A 20,140-nucleotide genomic window follows, 5' to 3' on the forward strand; every position below is an offset into this window, starting at 1 on the left:
TTTCTGAATCTACCCTGTCTAATCCTGTTAGAATTTTGTAAGTTTCTTTGAGATCCCCGCTCACTCTTCTAAACTCAAATTAGTATATACCTGACCGATTTAGTCTCTCCTCATATGACAGTCCCACAATCCCTGGAATCAGCCTGGTAAACCTTTGCTGCATTCCCTCCATAGCAAGAACATCCTTCCTCAGATAAGGCACCAAAACTACACACAAGAGGGAGAGTTGCATAAAGGCCAGTGAGGGAAAGGGAATTTGGTAAGGGTGGTAGGGGTGAAGGAGGTTACAGAGCTAAGGACTAGTGAGGTCTTGAAAGGATTTAAATGCAGGGATAAACAATTAAAACTTTAGGCATTTGGGAACTGGGAGGTAACACAGGTCAATGGGGATGGAGACAATGGGAAAATAATGTCGGGCAGAATGTGGCTAGGAGGGTTGAGGATGAAATGCAGGCTAGTAAAGCAATGGGATAGTAAAGTCTAGAAATTACAATGAATGCGAGTTGAGGAGAGGCAATGTTGCAGACATGGAAAAAGGCAGTCTTTGTGATGCACAGGCCAGAAGCTCAGCTCAAGGTCAAATAGGATGCTAGGGTTTTGACATCTGGGGCGAGATTCTACGACCCCACCGCCGAGTCGGAGAATTGCTGGGGGCTGACGTGAGTCCCGCCCCCGCTGGTTGCCGAATTCTCTGGCATTGGATATTCGGCGGGGGCGGGAATCGCGCCGTGCCGGTTGGCGGCCCCCCTCCACCCTCCGTGATTCTCTGGCCCGTAAGGGCCGAAGTCCCGCTGCTAAAATGCCTGCCCCACCAGCGTAGGTTAAACCACCTACCTTACTGGCGGGACAAGGCGGCGCAGGCAGGCTCTGGGGTCCTGGGGTGGGCGCGGGGCGTTCTGGCCCCGGGGCTGCCCCCACGGTGGCCTGGCCCGCGATCGGGGCCCACCGATCCGCGGGCGGGCCTGTGCCGTGGGGGCACTCTTTCCCTTCCGCCTTCGCCACGGTCTCCACCATGGCGGAGGCGGAAGAGACTCCCTCCACTGCGCATGCGCGGGAATGCCGTCAGCAGCCGCTAACGCTCCCGCGCATGCGCCGCCCGGTGATGTCATTTCCACGCCAACTGGCGGGCACCAAAGGCCTTTCCCGCCAGTTGGCGGGGCGGAAATTAGTCCGGCGCGGGCCTAGTCCCTTAAGGTTGGGGCTCGGCCCCCCCAAGATGCGGAGCATTCCGCACCTTTGGGGCGGCGCGATGCCCGACTGATTTGCGCCGTTTTGGGCGCCAGTCGGCGGACATCGCGCCGATACCGGAGAATTTCACCTCTGATTCTGCCTCAGGCACTTGGTAAAGGAAAGGAATGGAACTGATTCCATGGGGCCAGACGGCAAGGAAGTCGGCTTTGGTTGGAAATTGCAGCTCATCCAAGATGGGATATTGTACAAGCAGTCATCACACATGTCCTTGAGTGGTCAAGAGAAGTGATGTCATCAATGTATATGTGGAAGCTGACTCCATGAGTGCAGATGATATCGAATGAGGCATAGCATGAAGATCAGAAAGAAAAGTGGGCCATGAGGAACTTTGAGCGTAACAATGTGGGTATAAACAGAGAGGTAAAGGTGAAAGAAACTGAGGGATATCCCAGGGAGAGACAGCAGAGGGATTGGAGGAGGATTGTGAGGGCAATCATGTTAATGGCTGCTGAGGGAGCGAGGAGGTAGGACATTAGGACATGTTGCCAGAGGCACGACAATGGGCTGCAAGTTCTGTTGCTGGCACGGCTGGCTGAGGGGGTGGGGGAGAACGGACATCTGCTAGGACCAGGGAGAGTAGCGGGGCGGGGGGGGGGGGGGGGTGGCGGAATGACCAGGGGATGAGCCATGGAATTCGGTAGACCCCCAGGACCAAAGCGGTGCCCAGGCACAGACCGCCATTGCTGCGGCATACAAGGCAGCAATCTTGCTGCATAACCCACTGACTGCCCACCTTGGCCATAGTTGTACAGAGTGACACCGACTGTATGGGTGCCCCAACCCCCCCACACTCAACCACTCTCTCCACCCCACCTCCAACCCACGCACCCTACCCTCTCCATAACCGGCGGGGCATCTGACCCACGGTTACCCCTACAGGAGGGTGCTGGATGGGGGCCGTAGAGCATACCACTGAAATGGGTAGCGCTAGCAGACAGCGCATGCCGCAGGAGGCTCCGCCTCAACAAGGAGATAGTGCGACACCTGTGCCATGTCCTCATGGACTGTGCCTGTGGGCCTGTGTGGTATCTCACAGGACACAGTCCACAGGTGCACCCAACAGGTCACAGATGCCCTGGTTGCCCAGGCGGAAAACTACTTCAACTTTGACATGGACCAAGCCTGGGCAGCAGGTTTTGCCGTCATCGTTGGGATGCCCCAGGTGCAGGGGGTAATAGATGGCACACATGTGGCCCTGCACACACCAGGCCATCTGGGGTGCCCTCTGTTAACAGAACGGGGTTCCACTCCCTGAACACACAGCTTGTGCGACCACCACATGAAGATCATGCACGTGTGTACACGCTTCCCGGGGACCGCCCGTGACAGCTACATCCTGGGGCAGTCGGTCATCCCGGCCCTTTTCGAGGTCAACTCCAGGATGGGTGGTTGGCTCTTCAGGTACCCGCCAAGGACCTGGCTAATGATGCCAGTACAGAGGCTAGAGACCGAAGCGGAAACCCGTACAACGATGCCCATGTGGCCACCCGAGCTGTGCATCGGACTCCTCAAGATGTGGTTCCCATGCCTCGCCCGCTCTGGTGGTGCCCTGCAGTACTCCGCCCTGAAGGTCGCCCGCTTTGTGGTGATCTGCTGTTACCTCCACAACCTCACACAGCAGCGGGGCGGCGAGCTGGAGATTGGTGATGAGGAATGTGTAGCCACCGAGGAGGAGGAGGAGGAAGACAGGGCTGAGGATGATGAGGTGGCACCGGACCAGCAGGGGCTGGAGGATGAACTCTGCCGCCACCTCGTCCCAGGCAGCACTGGCTACCCTGTGACTGACCCTCCGGCACCCTTTGGGGAACAGGACATCCCCCTGGCCTCCACTGCGTCTAGAAGCCTGGCCAGATCTGCATCCCCGAATCTTGGGGCCGGTCTCCTGGGCGCCAATGTTGCGAGCTGGCTGGGGTTGCTGTGCAAGAACTTGTTTAAGTGCTGCTCGACTTTGTTAGCAGGGGGGCTGGCAAGCCCAAAGCAGGTGAATCGGCTGGCAAGGCTTTGTTTGCGGCAAGAAGCCCTTGCAGCCTCGTTAAGTAGACCAATTAACGTTGCCGGCCTCGCTGGGTCGAGCGTCGAGAAGCCCACGGCAGTTCCTGCTCACTATAACACTGAGAAATCTTTCCGGAGAATCACGCCCATTATCACATTCCGTCCATGTGGCATCATCAAGGAAAGAATTGCCTTTTTCCTTGTGCCCTCCATGTATATCTATGTTACTTTTTTTTTTGCTCTCAGGAGGTGGAAAATGCTGGTAAAGTCGTATTTATTATCTACCTCTGGTTGCTGAGGAAATAGTGTTGGCCCTGTTTCTTGATACGGATCTTTTTTTTTTTACAGCTCAGTGTGCTGCTCCAAGGGCTACTAAAGATCAACCACATCATGTGGACTGCATACCCATGTAAACCAGATTTGGCAGCAGGAGTGGCAGTTTCCTTTCCTTGCACAAAGAGTTGAGTTTTTAACAACCTGCCAGTTTTTGTGGTTATGCTTTCTTGGTGGCAGCCCAGAAATTGCTAGATTTATTGAAGTCCATTATAACTTGGCATTATGGGATTTGAACTCACCTAATAAGATTGCTATTCTAGTACCATAACCACTGCACAACAGAGCAGTGTCTCTTTTATAAAATTGCAACATCTATTTGAAGGTTTGATTCTTGTGGGTAAAGTCTGAAAGCTAACATGTCAGTTGAGACTGGCCTGAAGTACTGAAAGATTTAGTTGCAAATCAATAGGAAGCTGTACAGCTACCCATACTTACATTTTCGCAAGAAGGTCACTCTTTCAGGTCAACAAGCAATGAGCTTTACTGAAGTGTTCCCATAGCCCACTCCTAAGACTTTCAAATCCAAAACAGTTTTCATTTTAGCAACATGAGTCACAGGACAGGATCTGGTACATGCCAGACTTCATGACCTAGATTTCCATCCTCGAGACGGGTCGTTGGAAAATTCCTGGTTCAGTCCACCCATGTCCGGATAAGATGTTCGTAAAGGTGGGATCTTCATTGCTGGGGTCAGTGTGAGCTAGAATCGGGCCAGCCGACCCGTGAAGGAGTGCAGAGGCAGCTGTTTAAAATCCCAATCTTAATGCTGTGGGACTTTGTCCCAGTGAAAAGAAAAAACACGGTGGCCCTCCAGCCCTCAGCCTCTCTTTATCCTGCAAACACTGAATTTGACTGCTAAGGTCAGAGACTCTGTCAGAACTGTCAATCAACCAAATGACTCCTCTAGGGCACAGGTGCTATTATATTGTAATAGCTGTTTGGGCTGTTAGCCAAGCCTCATTATGTATGTTTGGCTGGGCGTCCAGGCAGCTATTCCAACAGCTGGGATCTTCCTAATGCCTGGAGGGGCCCCCACTGAGGCCAAAGACCAGCAGGTTCTTGGTGCCCATGAGGCCTCCTACACATGACCCCTGTCAGTGACCTGGCAACTATGGCCACAGATATTTGTTCAAATTTATATGTTCTCGAAGAAACCGCAAAATGGAGTTGTCTTCATGGTCCCCCACCTACAGTGTCCAACTTTCCTGGTAGATGTGCCATCCTTCCAAGGCTGTAAGCCCAAGCAGGAACCCGCCCACTGTCCTGGAGTTCACACTGCCTGACATGCTAACCGGCAAGTGCAGGGTTGGAATTCCACCCAACGGGCGATATCTACCAGCCATGTCGCTTGTAGATGCTGGGTGTAACCTCCTGTTGGCTTCCTGACAGTTGCAACACCTCGCTAATCTCCCCAAGTAGATCCACAAACATGGACCAGGCGGAACAGCATTCCGGAGGGAGGGGGTCTTCCAGGCCATTGAGGCCCGTGGAGGGCCAGGGATAGTGCAGGGCAGCCAACTGGCCCTCCTGTTGGAACATGGGCACTTTGGCACTCCCACCCTGGCACTACCAAGATGCTCAGGTGGCATTGCCAAGCCAGCAGAATCACTGCCAGGGTGCCAGTGCAAGTGTATCTGGGTGCCAGGGCGGCACTGCTAAGGGTCAGGGCCTGAGGGGGCCCTGAAAAGAGGGTGGAGTGGGGTATGAAGGATGGTGGGGTGCCAGGTGGGGCTCCTGGAAGGGGGGAATCGTGGAAGGGGTTTGAGGGACGGCCTGAAGAGGGGAGGTCTCGAGGGATCCCATAGCAGGGTGTCCTTACTTGTGGGGGGGGGGGAGTAATGCCCATACGTAGGGGGGGGGGGGTAACACTGCCCATGGATTTCTAGAGATAGTTCTGTTGAGTGTCGAACTCAGATATAATCAATCGTTACTTCAAATAAATTAGTTTGCTTAAGTTGAAGACTCATGGTTTCTTCAGGATCACACCATCAGAATCAACATCAACTACTGATGATACATATTACTAGACCCAGTAATATAACACTGGCCAGCAGAGCTCCTCAATGCGCAAAACAGAGCTATGTGCAGCCTCGGCCGCGCATTCCCCGCTGAGGCCCCCTATCTAACCTGGGTGCCGTTTCATAGCATTGTGTTTCTCAGCGTTGCGAGCTCCAGGAAACACATGACTAAACGCGCTTGCTGTGGGACTTTGTTCCCATTTAGTTAAATCCCGCTAAACGTCATTAGATAGCGGTGGGGAACTTGCCTGCGGGTAACTCCCAGCAAAACCCCCACAAATGATACTTAAAAACTTTTCCCATAATTTGTGCCCAATGTCTCCAAGATCTGCAGCTATGACTTCAGTTTTCTCTGCCATTCTTATGCATCATCTCAGTGGCCTAGACATTCAGGCTTGTCCATTTTTATGCATGTATGTAGGGCATAGGTTACAATGTCTGCGTGAGAATGGCAAGACTCTAGGCATCCCTGATATTGGCCTTATTTTCATGAAGCAGGCAGGTTATGGAGAGTAGAAGTCAGCTCACCCAGCTTAGTGTCATTGAAGGTCTGGTTACAGTGAGGCTACTAGCGTCCCATGGGTAACTGAGGAAAGTGAGTGATGCTGGTCTGAGACACTTGTGAGGCACTCTTGAATACAAAGAGGTAGATAGGATAAAATATTTGATAAGTCGATACTGAAATTGTTGGATTTACCTCTTTTCTATTTGCGGTAGGAAAGACAAGGGGCGAGATTCTCCGACCCCCCGCCGGGTCGGAGAACCGCCAGGGGCTGACGTGAATCCCGCATCCGCCGGTTGCCGAATTCTCCGGCACCGGATATTTGGCGGGGGCGGGAATCGCGCCGTGCCGGTTGGCGGCCCCCCCCCCCCCCACCCCCCCGCGATTCTCCGTCCCGAATGGGCCGAAGTCCCGCTGCTAGAATGCCTGTCCCGCCGGCGTAGATTGAACCACCTACCTTACCGGCGGGACAAGGCGGCGCGGGTGGGCTCCGCGGTCCTGGGGGTGGCGCTGGGCAATCTGGCCCCGGGGGGTGCCCCCACGGTGGCCTGGCCCGCGATCGGAGCCCACCGATCCGCGGGCGGGCCTGTGCCGTGGGGGCACTCTTTTCCTTCCGCCCTCGCCACGGTCTCCACCATGGCGGAGGCGGAAGAGACTCCCCCACAGCGCATGCGCGGGGATGCCGTCAGCGGCCTCCCGAGCATGCGCCGCCCGGAGATGTCATTTCCGCGCCAGCTGGCGGGACACCAAAGGCCTTTTCCACCAGCTGGCGGGGCGGAAATTAGTCCAGCGCGGGCCTAGCCCCTTAAGGTTGGGGCTCGGCCCCCAAAGATGCGGAGGATTCCGCACCTTTGGGGCGGCGCGATGCCCGAATGATTTGCGCCATTTTGGGCGCCGGTCGGCGGACATCGCGCCGATACCGGAGAATTTCGCCCAAGCTGTCAGATGGCATAATGACATTTTCGAATGGCTCTGAAAACATCAGCTGTTCCGACGTATGCCCACCTTAATAATAACAGCGTGCAGCAGAACAGCCAGGAATTAGATATATGGGTCGGCAGAAACAGGACCTCCAAAGGGGAGTGATACTTTTGGAAAGTATTTATTACTGAGACCAGTTACAAGGTGTGGCTGCCGTTTATCGCGTTTCTGGTGGAGTGAACTGGCTTTCCTCTCCCTTCTCAAGTCGCTGCCTGCTTTCTGATTTTTTGCCAATAATAAATGTGCCTTTAATGGTATGGGTGCCCGCTTTGGTATGATAATGAAAGGACCTCCAGTCTGACTCCACCAACCTTGGCAGATTTCTGGGGTCAAAGTGTCTCGAGATGGATCTTTCATTAACCTAAGTGCATTAAGATTACTTGGCTGGGTCTACCTATCCACGTATCATTTTAGATTATTTTAATGAGCTGTAGAAAATGCTGTTCCAATGAGATGACAAAATTCCTCAGTACTGTGCGATTATTAGGAGCGTTCTGCAGCCATCTGCACTGAGCGTGTCTGGCAACTGTGTACAAAGGCGCTATGAAAAATTACAACCACCTACAAACTCTAAGTTTGTAAATAAAAGTGTCACTGGGAATCAACATTGCTCTAAATTGCTTGCTTTACACCCCATGAGGGTAACGTTAAAAATTCTAATTATGGGATAAATCACTGTACTGTAAACTTTTGAAATAAAGGACATGATTTTAGTTTTCTAAATATCACATATCCGCAAGCTGACTGACTCCCAGCACAATCACAGAAGCATGAATTGGTACTGGCATTCATTTTATTTTGGAAATGTGAGCAAATCATAGAATAGAATCATGGAAGCCCAGGAGGCGGCCATTGGCCTATTGTGTCCGTGCAGTCTCTCTGCAAGAGTTTTCCACTTGATTTCAATCCCCTGCCCTTTCGCTGTTTCCTCTTAAAATTTTCCTTTTCAAATATTTATCTACTTCCTTTTACAAGCTTTTATGGATTGTACTTCTACCGCTGTGCTGGGCTTTTCAAGTCTGACCTATTCTCTGTGTAAAAGAGCATTCTCCTTATCAATCCCTAAAATCTTTTGGTGACAATCTTACATTTTTTGCTGATAGATTACTGGCTCTCTGGTAATTGGATGTCGTTTTTTCCCCCAAATTGATGCATCAAATTCTTTTATAATTTTGAATACTTTTATCATAACTCCGTGAAACCTCTTTTTGTTTAAAAGAACCTCTGTTTCTCTAGTATGCTCTCATAATTAAAGCCTCGCATATAATTTTAATGTATCCTTTCTGAAACCTTGCCATGGTCTTGATACATTTCCTAAAGTAAGGAGTCCAAACTGGACTCAATGGGCTGGGTCTTTTTCGCAACAACTAGGTAGGGCTTCTGCCTGCCCCACCAACGTGCACAACCCTGGGTCATAAGTAAAGGATAGAAGAAAATTCAGACCAATATTCTAACTGTGGCCTGATAAATAATGTGTGCAGAGTATATTTACCAATCCTGTGTATGCAATAAGGAGGATATATTGGTGGCCAAGGACATCCCCAAGCATTTCACATCCAATGAATTATGATTAAATATAGTCACTGTTGATCTATAGACAAATATAGCAACCAATTCACACCAAATGAGGTTACAGAAAATGAGATGACTGATCAGATAATCTGCTCTTTTTTATGTTATTAGTTGAGAAATATAGAAATATATATTGGCCGGCACATTGGAAGAACTGCCCTGCTCTTCATTGACGAGTACCTCGGATTCTTTTACAGTCACCTGAACAGGCTTGCAGATTGATTTAATGGTCCCAATATTTTTGGAGAGGCATTTTGGAGCTGGGTGGGGAAGTTAATGCTCAAGAAACCCAGAAACCCAGGTCTCTCCAAATGCCATGAACATTTAACTCCAGAGAGTGCGTGTTTTAAAAAACAAAGATGCCCCACTTGGAAGTCAGCCAGATTGCCAGATTTTCCTGTTTGTTGGGTTGAGGGAGGTGGGAGCTATGCTCCAAAAAAGGTCGCAGTCAAGGATTGGGTAGGGTTAGTGGTTGCTGGGAGTTGAGTTTATCGGTGTTCGGTGAGATGTGAGCAAAGTATGGTTGGGAGGGGAGGGGAGGCGTTACAAATTGCGGGGGGGGGGGGGGGGGGGGGGGGGGGTCAGATTGAAATCAGAGAGGGTGGGAAATTGGGGGTGACAGATGGTGGGTGGGTGGTGGGTCGGGACAGTGATGGGAGAGGGGACCGGCGCGATTGTGAGAGAGGGGTTGTTTACACATAGATTGTTATATCAGCGTGAAGCACTTCTGTTTCTCAGCCACAAGGGAGAGAAAAGGACACTTATGTGACGGATTCAGGCCTTCCCACTTCGTTCTACCTGTCAGTTTCCCCACATTCTGGGAAACCTGCCCAACAAAATAAGGATCCTGTTATAAGATACCCAGGCTCCATTAAAGGTTTCAGAAAGCGGCTCCCCTCCACAGAGCAGATTCGTCACCCAGGGCCCAATCCCACCCTCCCTCCATTCAAAACAGAATTAGGTGGATTCATGACAAGTTTGGATTCCTGCTTCATGTTTTCAATATTTTAACTGCCCACCTGACCCAGGCCTACCTACCCTTTTATCATGGTTTAAACTATCCTCAATGTCTTTATCTGAAAAATGACACCTCTAATTGTGCAATGCTCAGCAAGGCAATGCACAGTATTGCAATTTATCTTTACATTGTTATCTATTCCCTTCTATATAAATTAGGTACAAAGACAAAGTACTGTTAAACTTAAGACTCCTCAACTGATGTAATTACTCTTTCAGATCGTGAACCAGTTATATTGGGCATTTCTTCAAAACACAGTGGGAAATGCAGTCAAATTGGCATGAAAATAGCTCATTATTACAAGATAGAAACAGGAAATTTCCTTTTTGAAGGAACTATATTTTATTGGCAGAAATTAAGTTTCAGCTTTAAGTAACACTGTTAATGCCATATGTGTGAGGCTGTTTTCCTCTTCAAAAATGTGAAGGTGTGGTGTACCTTACAGATATGGGGGCCCCAATTTTAACACGGGGTGTGAGGGCAGTGTGAAGGACTGGGAGGAGGGAGTGGGAAGAGCAACAAGCTCACGTGGCCAAGCTGGTGTCAGGCTTAGGTTATTTTAACCCCCAAGTCCTGTTACCATATTCCAGGAGAGACTCACTCTGTGGTAGTGTGGCCCCTGTAGGTGGGGATTCATTTGCAGGTCACCTAACCTGCCTGGGGCCTATTGCTTGGAGCTTCGTAAACCTTGGCCAGTGGTAAGCAAGTACGCAGGTCTGGGGAGCAAGCAGACCCTTAGTGTGAGCCTGGGAGTCAATGAGTAAAGACCTGTATTGTAGTTGCCATGCCTGTATATAGTTTTACCTTGTTGTTGTTTGAATAAATCACTTTGTGATTTAGTCAGTCTCCTCATGGATACCTCACTCTATTGCACATCTCGGTGGATGTGGCAATCTCCCCAGCAAAGTCACAAAATGAGCCTGATGACACATTTCCAGGTCAGGTACAAAGCTGAATTTGTTTTATTTCAGTCAATTACATTATTATATACAGGAGTCAAAGCCAGAAGGTTAGCTTTTGGACTGATGTAAAGGATCAAATGACAGCAGTAAGAGAAAGATCATTCAATTTCCCCTTTTGTTAGCAAATGATACCACTGATGAAGAATTTAAACATTGCATGCTAGATTTTACAAGTCAGATGTCAAAGGTGGATGCTGCAGAATTCTAAAATCCATCTGCACGGTGGCACAGTGTTTAGCACTGCTGCCTCACAGCATGAGGGACCCGGGTTCGATTCCGACCTTGGGTCTGTGTGAAGTTTGCACATTCTCACCATGAGTGCGTGGGTTTCCTCCGGGTGCTCCGGTTTCCTCCCACAGTCCAAAGATGTGCATGTTAGGTGGATTGGCCATGCTAAATTGCCTCGTCATGCTCAAAAGGCTAGATGGGGTTACGGAGGCGATGAGGGCCTAGGTAGGGTGCTCTTCCGGAGGGTTCTTGCAGAGTCAATGGGCCGAATGGCCTCCTTCTGGACTGTAGTGATTCTATGAATCAATAGAATAATCAGTGGAGAAGATCAAAAGTGAAAAAACAATCATTCTTTTGTCTAACAAACTTGTAAAGAAGGCTTCATTAGCAATTGCTCTGATTCCAACTAAGTGCCCAACTATGAACCCAAGTATTGCCAAATTTAACTTCTGAATGCTGATTGCAAAGCTCTGGACTAGGAAAATGGTTAATAAATTCTATCTGTGATTGGAATTTTTGATTAACTCCTCTTTAAATAACAAAAGGTTATTAGGTGATCCAATGTTTGCTGTCAAAATAATAGGGAGGCTAATTATGTTTGCCGTTATTTTTGTATAAATACCATAGCAACCTCAGGTGAGAACAAATGCGGAAATCCAAACATTGCAGTCAGAGTTCCACTGGGGTTAGCTTCACAAAATGGCACCTCACTGTCTGGTTCCACATTGGGTGGCATGAGATAAATACAAACTAAACTTGCCAAAAAAAGTAGCATCATTTCCAGCCTAAGTACCTTTTTAATGATGTGGTGCATGTTAATTACTGCTATTCAAGCTTTCCTGCACTGAAAGTTATCTAATACAAATGTGAGGTCTCATTCAGGTTCTCTAGTTGTTCGAGATATATTTAAATTGAAAATTGATTTTCCTTCCTGTCTCTTTATCTCCCTCTTTAAATCAAGCATTTCATTCCCTCTCTTTGGGTGGAATAACCGGCCCTTCATGCTGGCGGGATTTTCCATTCCCGCTGACAGCGCCGCCCCCCCCCCCCCCCCGCCTCGGGTTTCCCAGTGACGAGGGGTGCATTCAACGTGAAATCCCGTTGACAACAGCAGGACCAGAAGACCCCGCTGCCAAAAAACACACGGCGGGTTGCTGGGTAAATCCTACCCCTTATTTCTCTTTCTGTACAAAATCTGACATTGAATTTTGCCACCATCATTTAGACCTGGGGCGTCATTCTCCGACCCCCACCGGGTCAGAGAATGGCCGTTGGCCGCCGTGAATCCCACCCCCGCCAAAGTCTCCGGTACCGGAGATTGGGCAGGGGCGGGAATCGGGCCGCGCCGGTTGGCGGGACCCCCCCGCTCAATTCTCCAGCCTGGATGGGCCGAAGTCCCGCCCAGAAATTGCCTGTCCCGCCGGCGTAATTCAAAGCTGGTGTTTACCGGCGGGAACAGGCGGCGTGGGCGGGCTCCGGGATCCTGGGGGGGGGGGGGGGCGCGGGGCGATCTGACCCCGGGTGGGTGCCCCCACGGTGGCCTGGCCTGCGATCGGGGCCCACCGATCCGAGGGCGGGCCTGTGCCGTGGGGGCACTCTTTCCCTTCCGTCTCAGCCACGGCCTCCACCATGGCGGAGGCGGAAGAGGCTCTCCCCACTGCGTATGCGCGGGAAACTGTCGGCGGCTGCTGACGCTCCCGTGCATGTGCCGCATTTCCGCGCCAGCTGGCGGGGCAACAAACGCCATTTTCGCCAGCTGGCGGGGCAACAAACTCCATTTCCGCCAGCTGGCGTGGCGGAAATCCCTCCGGCGCCGGCCTAGCCCCTCAATGTTGGTGCTCGGCCCCCAAAGATGCGGAGACTTCCGCACCTTTGGGCCGGCGCGATGCCCGTCTGATTGGCGCCGTTTTTGGCGCCAGTCGGCGGACATCGCGCCGTTGGGGGAGAATTTCGCCCCTGTTCTCAGTTTTTGCACTGTGAATTTCACAATCCCTCAGGAGATATTGATGGCGTGGCTCACTGAATGCCCTGTTTCCATTTCACACTTCCAGCATCTTGCCGTACAAAATATCATTAACATGAAATGATCAAGGGCAAATCTAATAAACAGCTGGTGCCATTTGTTGCCCCGTAACAACCCATTTTGGGCCAATATGTGTCACACAGTAATAGCAATGGAGTCTCCTGTAGTTGTATTACCGTTGTCATTGAAAACACCATTGGAGATTTTCCCCCCAAATGTTTAGCTTGATAAGTTTACATAGGCATTTTCCATTATACATATGAATCAACTTATTCAAAAAACTACTTGATCCATCATTAATTTCAGTCTTGGCCTAGGAATTCAATGACCCTGTCCAGGCCTGTTGACTGTAAAATTGATGAATGGCATGTGCACTTGCATCCTCTCTAGGTCCACTGCCAGCATCTCAAAATCCCAAAATTGAAATCCTATTTGCTGATGAGCCTTTGCCTGAAGTAAATATAGCCTGAGACCCCTCCTCCCCCCCGCTACCCACATCTTTTTGATGGTGGGTGCAAGCTGATTGGACTAGATATTTCAAACATTTTTGGACTATCTGGGAGTGAATTTCCTCAGAGCATCATAGGCAGCACTGCTGTAACTTCAGCAGAAGGCCCATTTACAAATGCAAGCTGGTTGCCCACTGAACTTCCACCATGGTTATAAACGAGCAAAGAGAAAAACCTCAAGGCAATACATCCCCCTATATTTGTTTGCACAGGTTACAGTGAACATAGTACACAGCAACAGGTCATTCTACCCAACTGGTCCCTCTGCTGTTTATGCTCCATATATGCCTCTACCATCTGCCTTCACCTGACCCTACCTATTCCTTTCTTCCTTATGGGTTTATTCAGCTTCTCCTTGAACGTTTCCAACTGATTTGCCTTAACTACTCTTTATGGCAGCAAGTTACACATTCTAACCACTCTCAGTGTAAAGACATTTCTCCTGAGTTCCTGACTGGATTTATTGGAGAATTTCTCATATTTATGGCCCCTAAATTTTATCTCCCCCACATGCGGAAATATCTTGGCTGGGATTCTCTGTTTGCCGCCGCTAAGATCCGTAATCCCGATTGGGTGGAGAATGCCGTGGCGGGGCAAAAAAGAAGATTCACGTTGGGCAGCAAACCAATCGCAAATTTTCGTGCCCGTCCCACCAGTCTCTCGCCCCAACTCGGTAGGACATTGCAAATAGCTCATTAGGGCTATTTTACACGTCACTGTTGGGCAGAACGCCATTCACAAACCAGGTAGGACACTCCCCCAGTCGATATTCCCTCTGGCGTGAATTGGTGAAAGTATTGAGGAAACTGGGCCTGGTGGCTTGTAGTCCGAAGGCTGGAAAGATGGGAAGTACCGTCCTGACAATAGCTTCCAGGGTGCCGAGGGAGGGTCCTTCCTGGGAGGTGGAATCAGGGACGTTCGTGCTGGGCTGGAGGGGCTCAAGTCGGCGGTCTTCCCTGGGATGGGGTTCCTTTAACTGCTCTCCCCATCTGCAGCCTTTAAATCCATTAAAATCACTCAGTGTGTAAAAAATAAAGTTTGCCCATAATTCAATGAAAGTGTTCTTACCTGTAGTCATAAACTAAACAGTCAGTGTTTAAAAGTTTGTTTTCCCATAATAAAGTGAAATGTGCTCATCTGTACCCCTATCTCATTAATACACATCTCTAATAATAAAGTGTAAGTGTTCATATTTGAACGTCTAAACCCTTTAAACATTAAGGGCGCGATTCTCCAGAAAAATTTCTAAGTGTGACGGCGAGTGGTAACTGCCATGAGTGCCCTAGTGCTCGGCCCACTAAGGCTATTCAATGTTAATTGGTCCACTTAACGAAGCCCCATGGACTTCTCGCAGTAAATGAAGGGTCGCCCTCCGATTCACCTGGACCCCCTGCTAACAAAGTTGAGCAGCCCTTAAACAGCAGCTGCACAGCCAGTTCCACTCAGCTCGCAGCAATGGCACCAAGATCAACAGCCCCAAGAGACCCCTCGATGCAGTGGAGGACAGGAGGGATGTTCTGTTCACCTGAGGGGACCGGAGGCTGAGTCACAGGGAAGCCTATGTCGCCTGGGAAGAGGTTGTGGCGGCTGTGAGCTCGGGAAGTGTGACCAGGAGGACTAACCTCCAGTGTCACAAGAACATCAATGAGGTAAGCCGGGCAGCATGGATGAGTTGACACCAATGACCCCAAAACCCCCTCCGAGACCTTCCCACCCCCACGAGCATTCATCCCCCCAACCCTCCATACGGCCCCCAAAACTCCCTTCACTCTCCGTCTCTTTTCAACCCCCCAACCCTTCCATCACGCCCCCCCATCCCCCGCACCACCACTGTGAACCATGCCTGCGGCTGACGATGTCCTCTGTGTCTCCCACAATCACTGGGAGAGGGCCCAGACTGTCAGAGGGGTGCCGGTCATACAAATCCTCACCACCTTCGAGGAATGGGCCCTGGAGGTGACTGGGGTGGCCAAGGAAAGAATGGCCACCAATGTGGAGGTTGGCAGACGTCAGAGGATCCACCGGGCCCCATCCGGAGGACCTGTCAAACGTGACTTGTTATTGCCATACTGACTGACCCAACCCTCCCACAGACCACATGTCTATTCTCCCGTCAGGTCTGCAGCCAACGGCGACGGCCCATCCCGGGTGGCCCCTCCCCTGCCCCAGGAGAACACCACTGAGGAGAGCTCCGAGGATCCCATGATCGACGCGTCACTGCTGTCATCCCCACCACCAGCGCAGATACACGTATCTCGGTGGGACATGTTAGTGGTCAGGCTTCTGACCATAATCTAGTGAGCACCACACAGCTGCTGAGTTACATCAGGAGAACACAGGAACCCGCAGGTGAGACAGCATTTGGAGGTCTGCTGGATCCCAGGACCAACCTGGGTCCCAGCCTGATGCTGAGCCTCTGGAACAGGGTTACCTGGAGCTGATGGAGACGTTAGGGAGCAGCCGGGACATTCAGAGGGAGATGTCAGCGACACTCCAGCAGGTCCATAGACTATTGGAGGAATCCCAGAGGCTACTGGTGTAGGACACGTCACTGGCAATGAGTGGCAACGAGGCCAACACTGCTAGGGTGGCAACCGCAGTGGGGAGTCTGGTGCATGACATCAGCACAATTAGTGGAGGTGTCCAAGGCATGGCGCAGTCGGTGACGGCCATGGCTGATGGCCCCGTCAGAATGTCCGACGCACTAGGGATGTGACCAGTACCAGCCTGGCCTTGATGAGGTCTGCGGGACATGTCCCGCTCTCAGATGGGAATGGCCAAGGCGCTGAGGGCTTGTCCCAGTGGGCATTGCCAAGTCATGCAGAACACGGCCCAATCACCGAAGATAATCGCCGAGGGCATCAACACAATGGTGCAGACATTGGGGAGCTGCCATCGCTGGCAGAGACTGATTCTGGGGCACCCGCGGCTCAAACCAGCTTCCTCTCCATCCCAAGGTGAACCCCAGGGCCCTATGGGGACAGAACAAGAGGAGAGGGTGCTGGATGCCAGCCCGGACCCATCCCATGCAGTGCGGATGGTGGCCTCCAGCTCCCTTGAATTCTACCCATCTGACGAGGTTGTGCCTCAAAGTCAGCACACAGGCCAGGGCGGCATGGCTGTCCAAGTGCCAGCGACAAGTGTGCTGGGTCGCTCTGGCCCCTAGTGCCCCCAGAGGACGCCCGCCAGGAACATCGAAGGCCACGGGACATACCTAGATGTAGCGGCAGAGCAAGGAAGGTTAAGCACACTGAGAATCATTGAGGGCGCTGGATGAGGGGGGGAGAGGGGTTAGGTAGTGGGTGAGAGTGGATCAGGGGTTGGTGGTATGAAGGGGTGGTAGGGTGAGTGGGGCGGCACCATCGGGAGAGTGGGGAATTGTTGGACAATTGTGACACATTAAAAACCCTTGACCACAAGCAGTATGAAGCCTCTGTCACTTTCTTCTGCAATGCGGTACCCGGAACATGATCCAGAAGTTGGCATGGTGGGCTGTGCATGTTGCCTCCCCCTGCACCCCCTCCCACCCTTCGCATGGCGGCCCACCACTGCAAAGGATGCCCCCCCTCCCCCCAGCCGAGGTTCCCCCACCACCATGCCGAGCACTGGGACTGCAAGCACAGCATCCCTGGGCTCTTTGCCTGTGAGCAAAGATGGCTACTCACCTCCTCAGCTCCTCACAGAAGCCCTTCCACCAGGCTCACGTTTTTCAAAAGGATTACTAAGTGGTGCTAGCATGACCACTTGCTGGGGAGGCAGATGAATCACGGGAGGCCCTTGGATATGTATGGAAATAGAACTTAAGTGGTGAAAATTGGTTTCTCGCACACTACAGTGGGATCCCTCCTTCATCTACGGGAGCAGGTCGGTTTGCATCGCAACTGTTTGGCTCCTGTCGCGGTTCTTGTTTTTGGTCTCTCCCATTATTTACCAGCCTTGTTTCATTCAAGCGAGAGCGCCACAAGGCCTGAGAATCGCGCCCTAAGTCAGTATGTGAAAAATAAAAGTTCTCTCATAACAAAGTGAAAGTGATCCCATCTGTACCCCTTAACCTTTGAAAGGTCAGTCAGTACGCCAAGTCTGTGAGGTGAAGGTAACAGTAATTCCCTTAAAGTGGTGCAAACCTTTGAAGTGGTTTCCATACATGCAATTTCATTGCCTTTTGAAGTATTGAAGGCAGTATGTAAGTCTAGGAGCCTGATTGCTTTGAACTGGATTGTTTACATTGAATTTCACACTCCATTGCCTTTTAAAAGCATCATGATTGATATCTCGCTGAACCTTCAAAACAATGAATCAGATTGGTTTTTTTTAGGAGCCATTAAGTCAGGGTAGCAGCTGTTTCTCTAACCGCTATTCATTTTATGAGTCTGCCTCTTTGATCTTGAGTGCTTCATAGAAAGTGAAGTGGCAGCCCCCAAAGCCGTTCTTTCCTGGAGAATAAGCCCTCCCCTGATCCACTCATCTCCCACGAAGGACCCCACTTGGCACCCTGACGACAATTGTTGAGGTGGCACTTACCACCTTGCCACCCCTCGGACTGCAAGGTGCCAGGTTTGCACTGCCAAGGGATGGGGCCTTAAGAGAAAATGTAGCGGGACTGAAGGGAGGTCTTGGGGGGCTGGGTTGGGGGAATGAGGGGGGGATGAATAGGGGGCCTGGAGGGGCTCATGGGGGGCTCTGAGTGAAGGGGGTGCCTTGCCAATGATTAGGCTGGGGTGATACCCTGCCTGCCGTCCGGGAGGTGGGGGGAGGCAGCTGATTGAGATCAGAGCATTGTTTAAAAATGGCACTTTGATCTCAGAGGTCCTGGACTGTCCGGAGATTAGGGCCCGTCCCTCTCAGTTGCAGTGCAGACCCCAACCTGCCACAGAATGGCATGGAGAAGCCGATTTCCAAAAATGTTTTTTCCAAATGCCATGGAATGGTCCATCGGGGTCTCTCCTAGCACCAACGGGAACCACTCCGGGTTCTCCGCTGGTGGGAGCACTTAGACTCCGCAATGGAGAATCCCTCCCCTTATCGATGTACATTCTGACGAACACTTTCAAAATTCTCCACATTATACTTTCCTATATTGATATTAATTTGCTTGTTATGTACCAATTCTGCAAGTTTATACCCAGTTACCCTTTATCTAAAGGCAAAATCAGTTAGGTGACCCTTCACAACATGTGCAATAAACAAACATTTCTTTGCTATAACAGAGAAATTGGCAAATCAATGCATTTTTGTTAGACATATTGCCAAATGGGAACAGAAGTCTCATTTTTATGGAGCCTTTCATTTCCAAACGCATTGCATGCAAAAACTCCCTCCAATAATTTAAACGCCCCCTTCCCTTTATTTAACAGGGATTGATCCTCACCAACAAGCTCACAATGCTCCTAAAATAGAACTCTGACTGCTAATGGTATTTGTTAATGGGCCCAGAGGCACTTATGTTTGATGGCAAACATGACCTTGGTGGGAACAGCAGTCTTTAAAACAGTTTAATGAGTGACATATATGCTCAAGCATCCCAGAGCAGTGATTCATTTTCCAGTAAAGATACACAACAAAGGCTTGCTGGGCTCATTCACAATTACAGTGCACCCAGTGCCAATGCATTCCACAATAGAGCCCTCAACTTTGGGGTGATTTTCAGGCCGTGATCGCCATCAGTAAGAATGGCAACGCGGGCAGAAAATGTGGTGGGAAACTCTTTTAAATGGATGATACTAAATTTTAATATTATTAACAGGCCTCCCACCACATGATTCCCTCCTCACTAAACATTCATATTTCACCGACATTTACAAGAGCTTTTTAAAACCGGGATTTAGTTGAGAGGCTCCCTCTGGGTGCGCAAAGGTATTACAGCCCCTGGGGGAGAGGAGCATGCCCAGGCAGTGCCCTAACAATTGTGAGCGGGTACCTAGCACCTTCCAACCCCTTGGACTGCAAGGTGCCAGGTTGCCACTGCCAAGGGGCGGGGCCTGAAGGGGGAAATGGGGGTGGCTGAAGGGGATTGTTGAGGGGGGGGGGGGGGTGAGGTGCGGGAATGAGGGCGGGGTTAATAAGGGGGGGGGGCAACCTGTTCTGGACGGCAGTGCCAGGGGTAGGCACTCATGGGAGCCCCATTGAGGGGAAGGGGATTCCATTTATGTGTGGTGGGGAGGGAAGGGGCAGCGAGCAAGCTGTGAGGTGGCAACTTGCGGGGGTGGGGAGTGGGCACTGAGTGGGGGGGGGATGTCAGCGATACTTTCGCAGTGGTGAGGGAGCTCCTGATGATTGTCCTGGGGAGGTGAGGTGGGACCCCCAGATACCGATGTGGCGGGTGGGGGGGCTCAGATACCTATGTGCACGTTGGCACCTTGGCAATGCCCCATGTGTGTGGCGGCAGACAGTGGGTAGGGGGTGTGGGGGACCCACAAGCCCGCTTACGAGATCAGGGCACCCTTTCAAAATGGTAGCCCGATCTCTGAGGAGCCAGTCTGGCCAGGGACTCAGCTCCCCAGTGATGAAAATCGTTCTAAGTGTGGCCTTGACCTGGGAGAAACTTCCCAGTGCCCATAAAGTGACTCAGTGTGTTTAGGAGCGGTGGAGAACTCGTCGACAGAGCAGGGGAGAAACTCCCAACAATACCCACTACAAATGACACTTGAAACTTTTCCGTTTGATTGCGCCCAACATTTTCATTCAGGGGTCCCTCTTTTTTCTGAGTATATACTCATTAACTTTTGGCTGGACTGTAAAATAATTAAGG

The 20,140-nt window shown here is 50.9% G+C and overlaps 1 protein-coding gene across 7 annotated transcripts in view; it reads right to left on the reverse strand.

Annotated features, from left to right (window-relative positions):
* Positions 1–20,140, reverse strand: part of rcan2 (regulator of calcineurin 2) — a 644,130-nt gene that overhangs the window by 97,315 nt on the left and 526,675 nt on the right. The window contains exon 5 of one of the 7 annotated variants that reach the window (XM_072499096.1): positions 10,643–11,156. The exons of the other annotated variants lie outside the window; for them this stretch is intronic. Coding sequence (XP_072355197.1) covers positions 11,053–11,156 — 104 coding nt within the window. The 3' untranslated portion in view covers positions 10,643–11,052. Of the gene's footprint in view, positions 1–10,642; positions 11,157–20,140 lie in introns of those variants that run through there. 7 annotated transcript variants of the gene reach the window in all.

This window comes from Scyliorhinus torazame, chromosome 4 (assembly GCF_047496885.1).
Source record: "Scyliorhinus torazame isolate Kashiwa2021f chromosome 4, sScyTor2.1, whole genome shotgun sequence".
Taxonomy (NCBI): domain Eukaryota; kingdom Metazoa; phylum Chordata; class Chondrichthyes; order Carcharhiniformes; family Scyliorhinidae; genus Scyliorhinus; species Scyliorhinus torazame.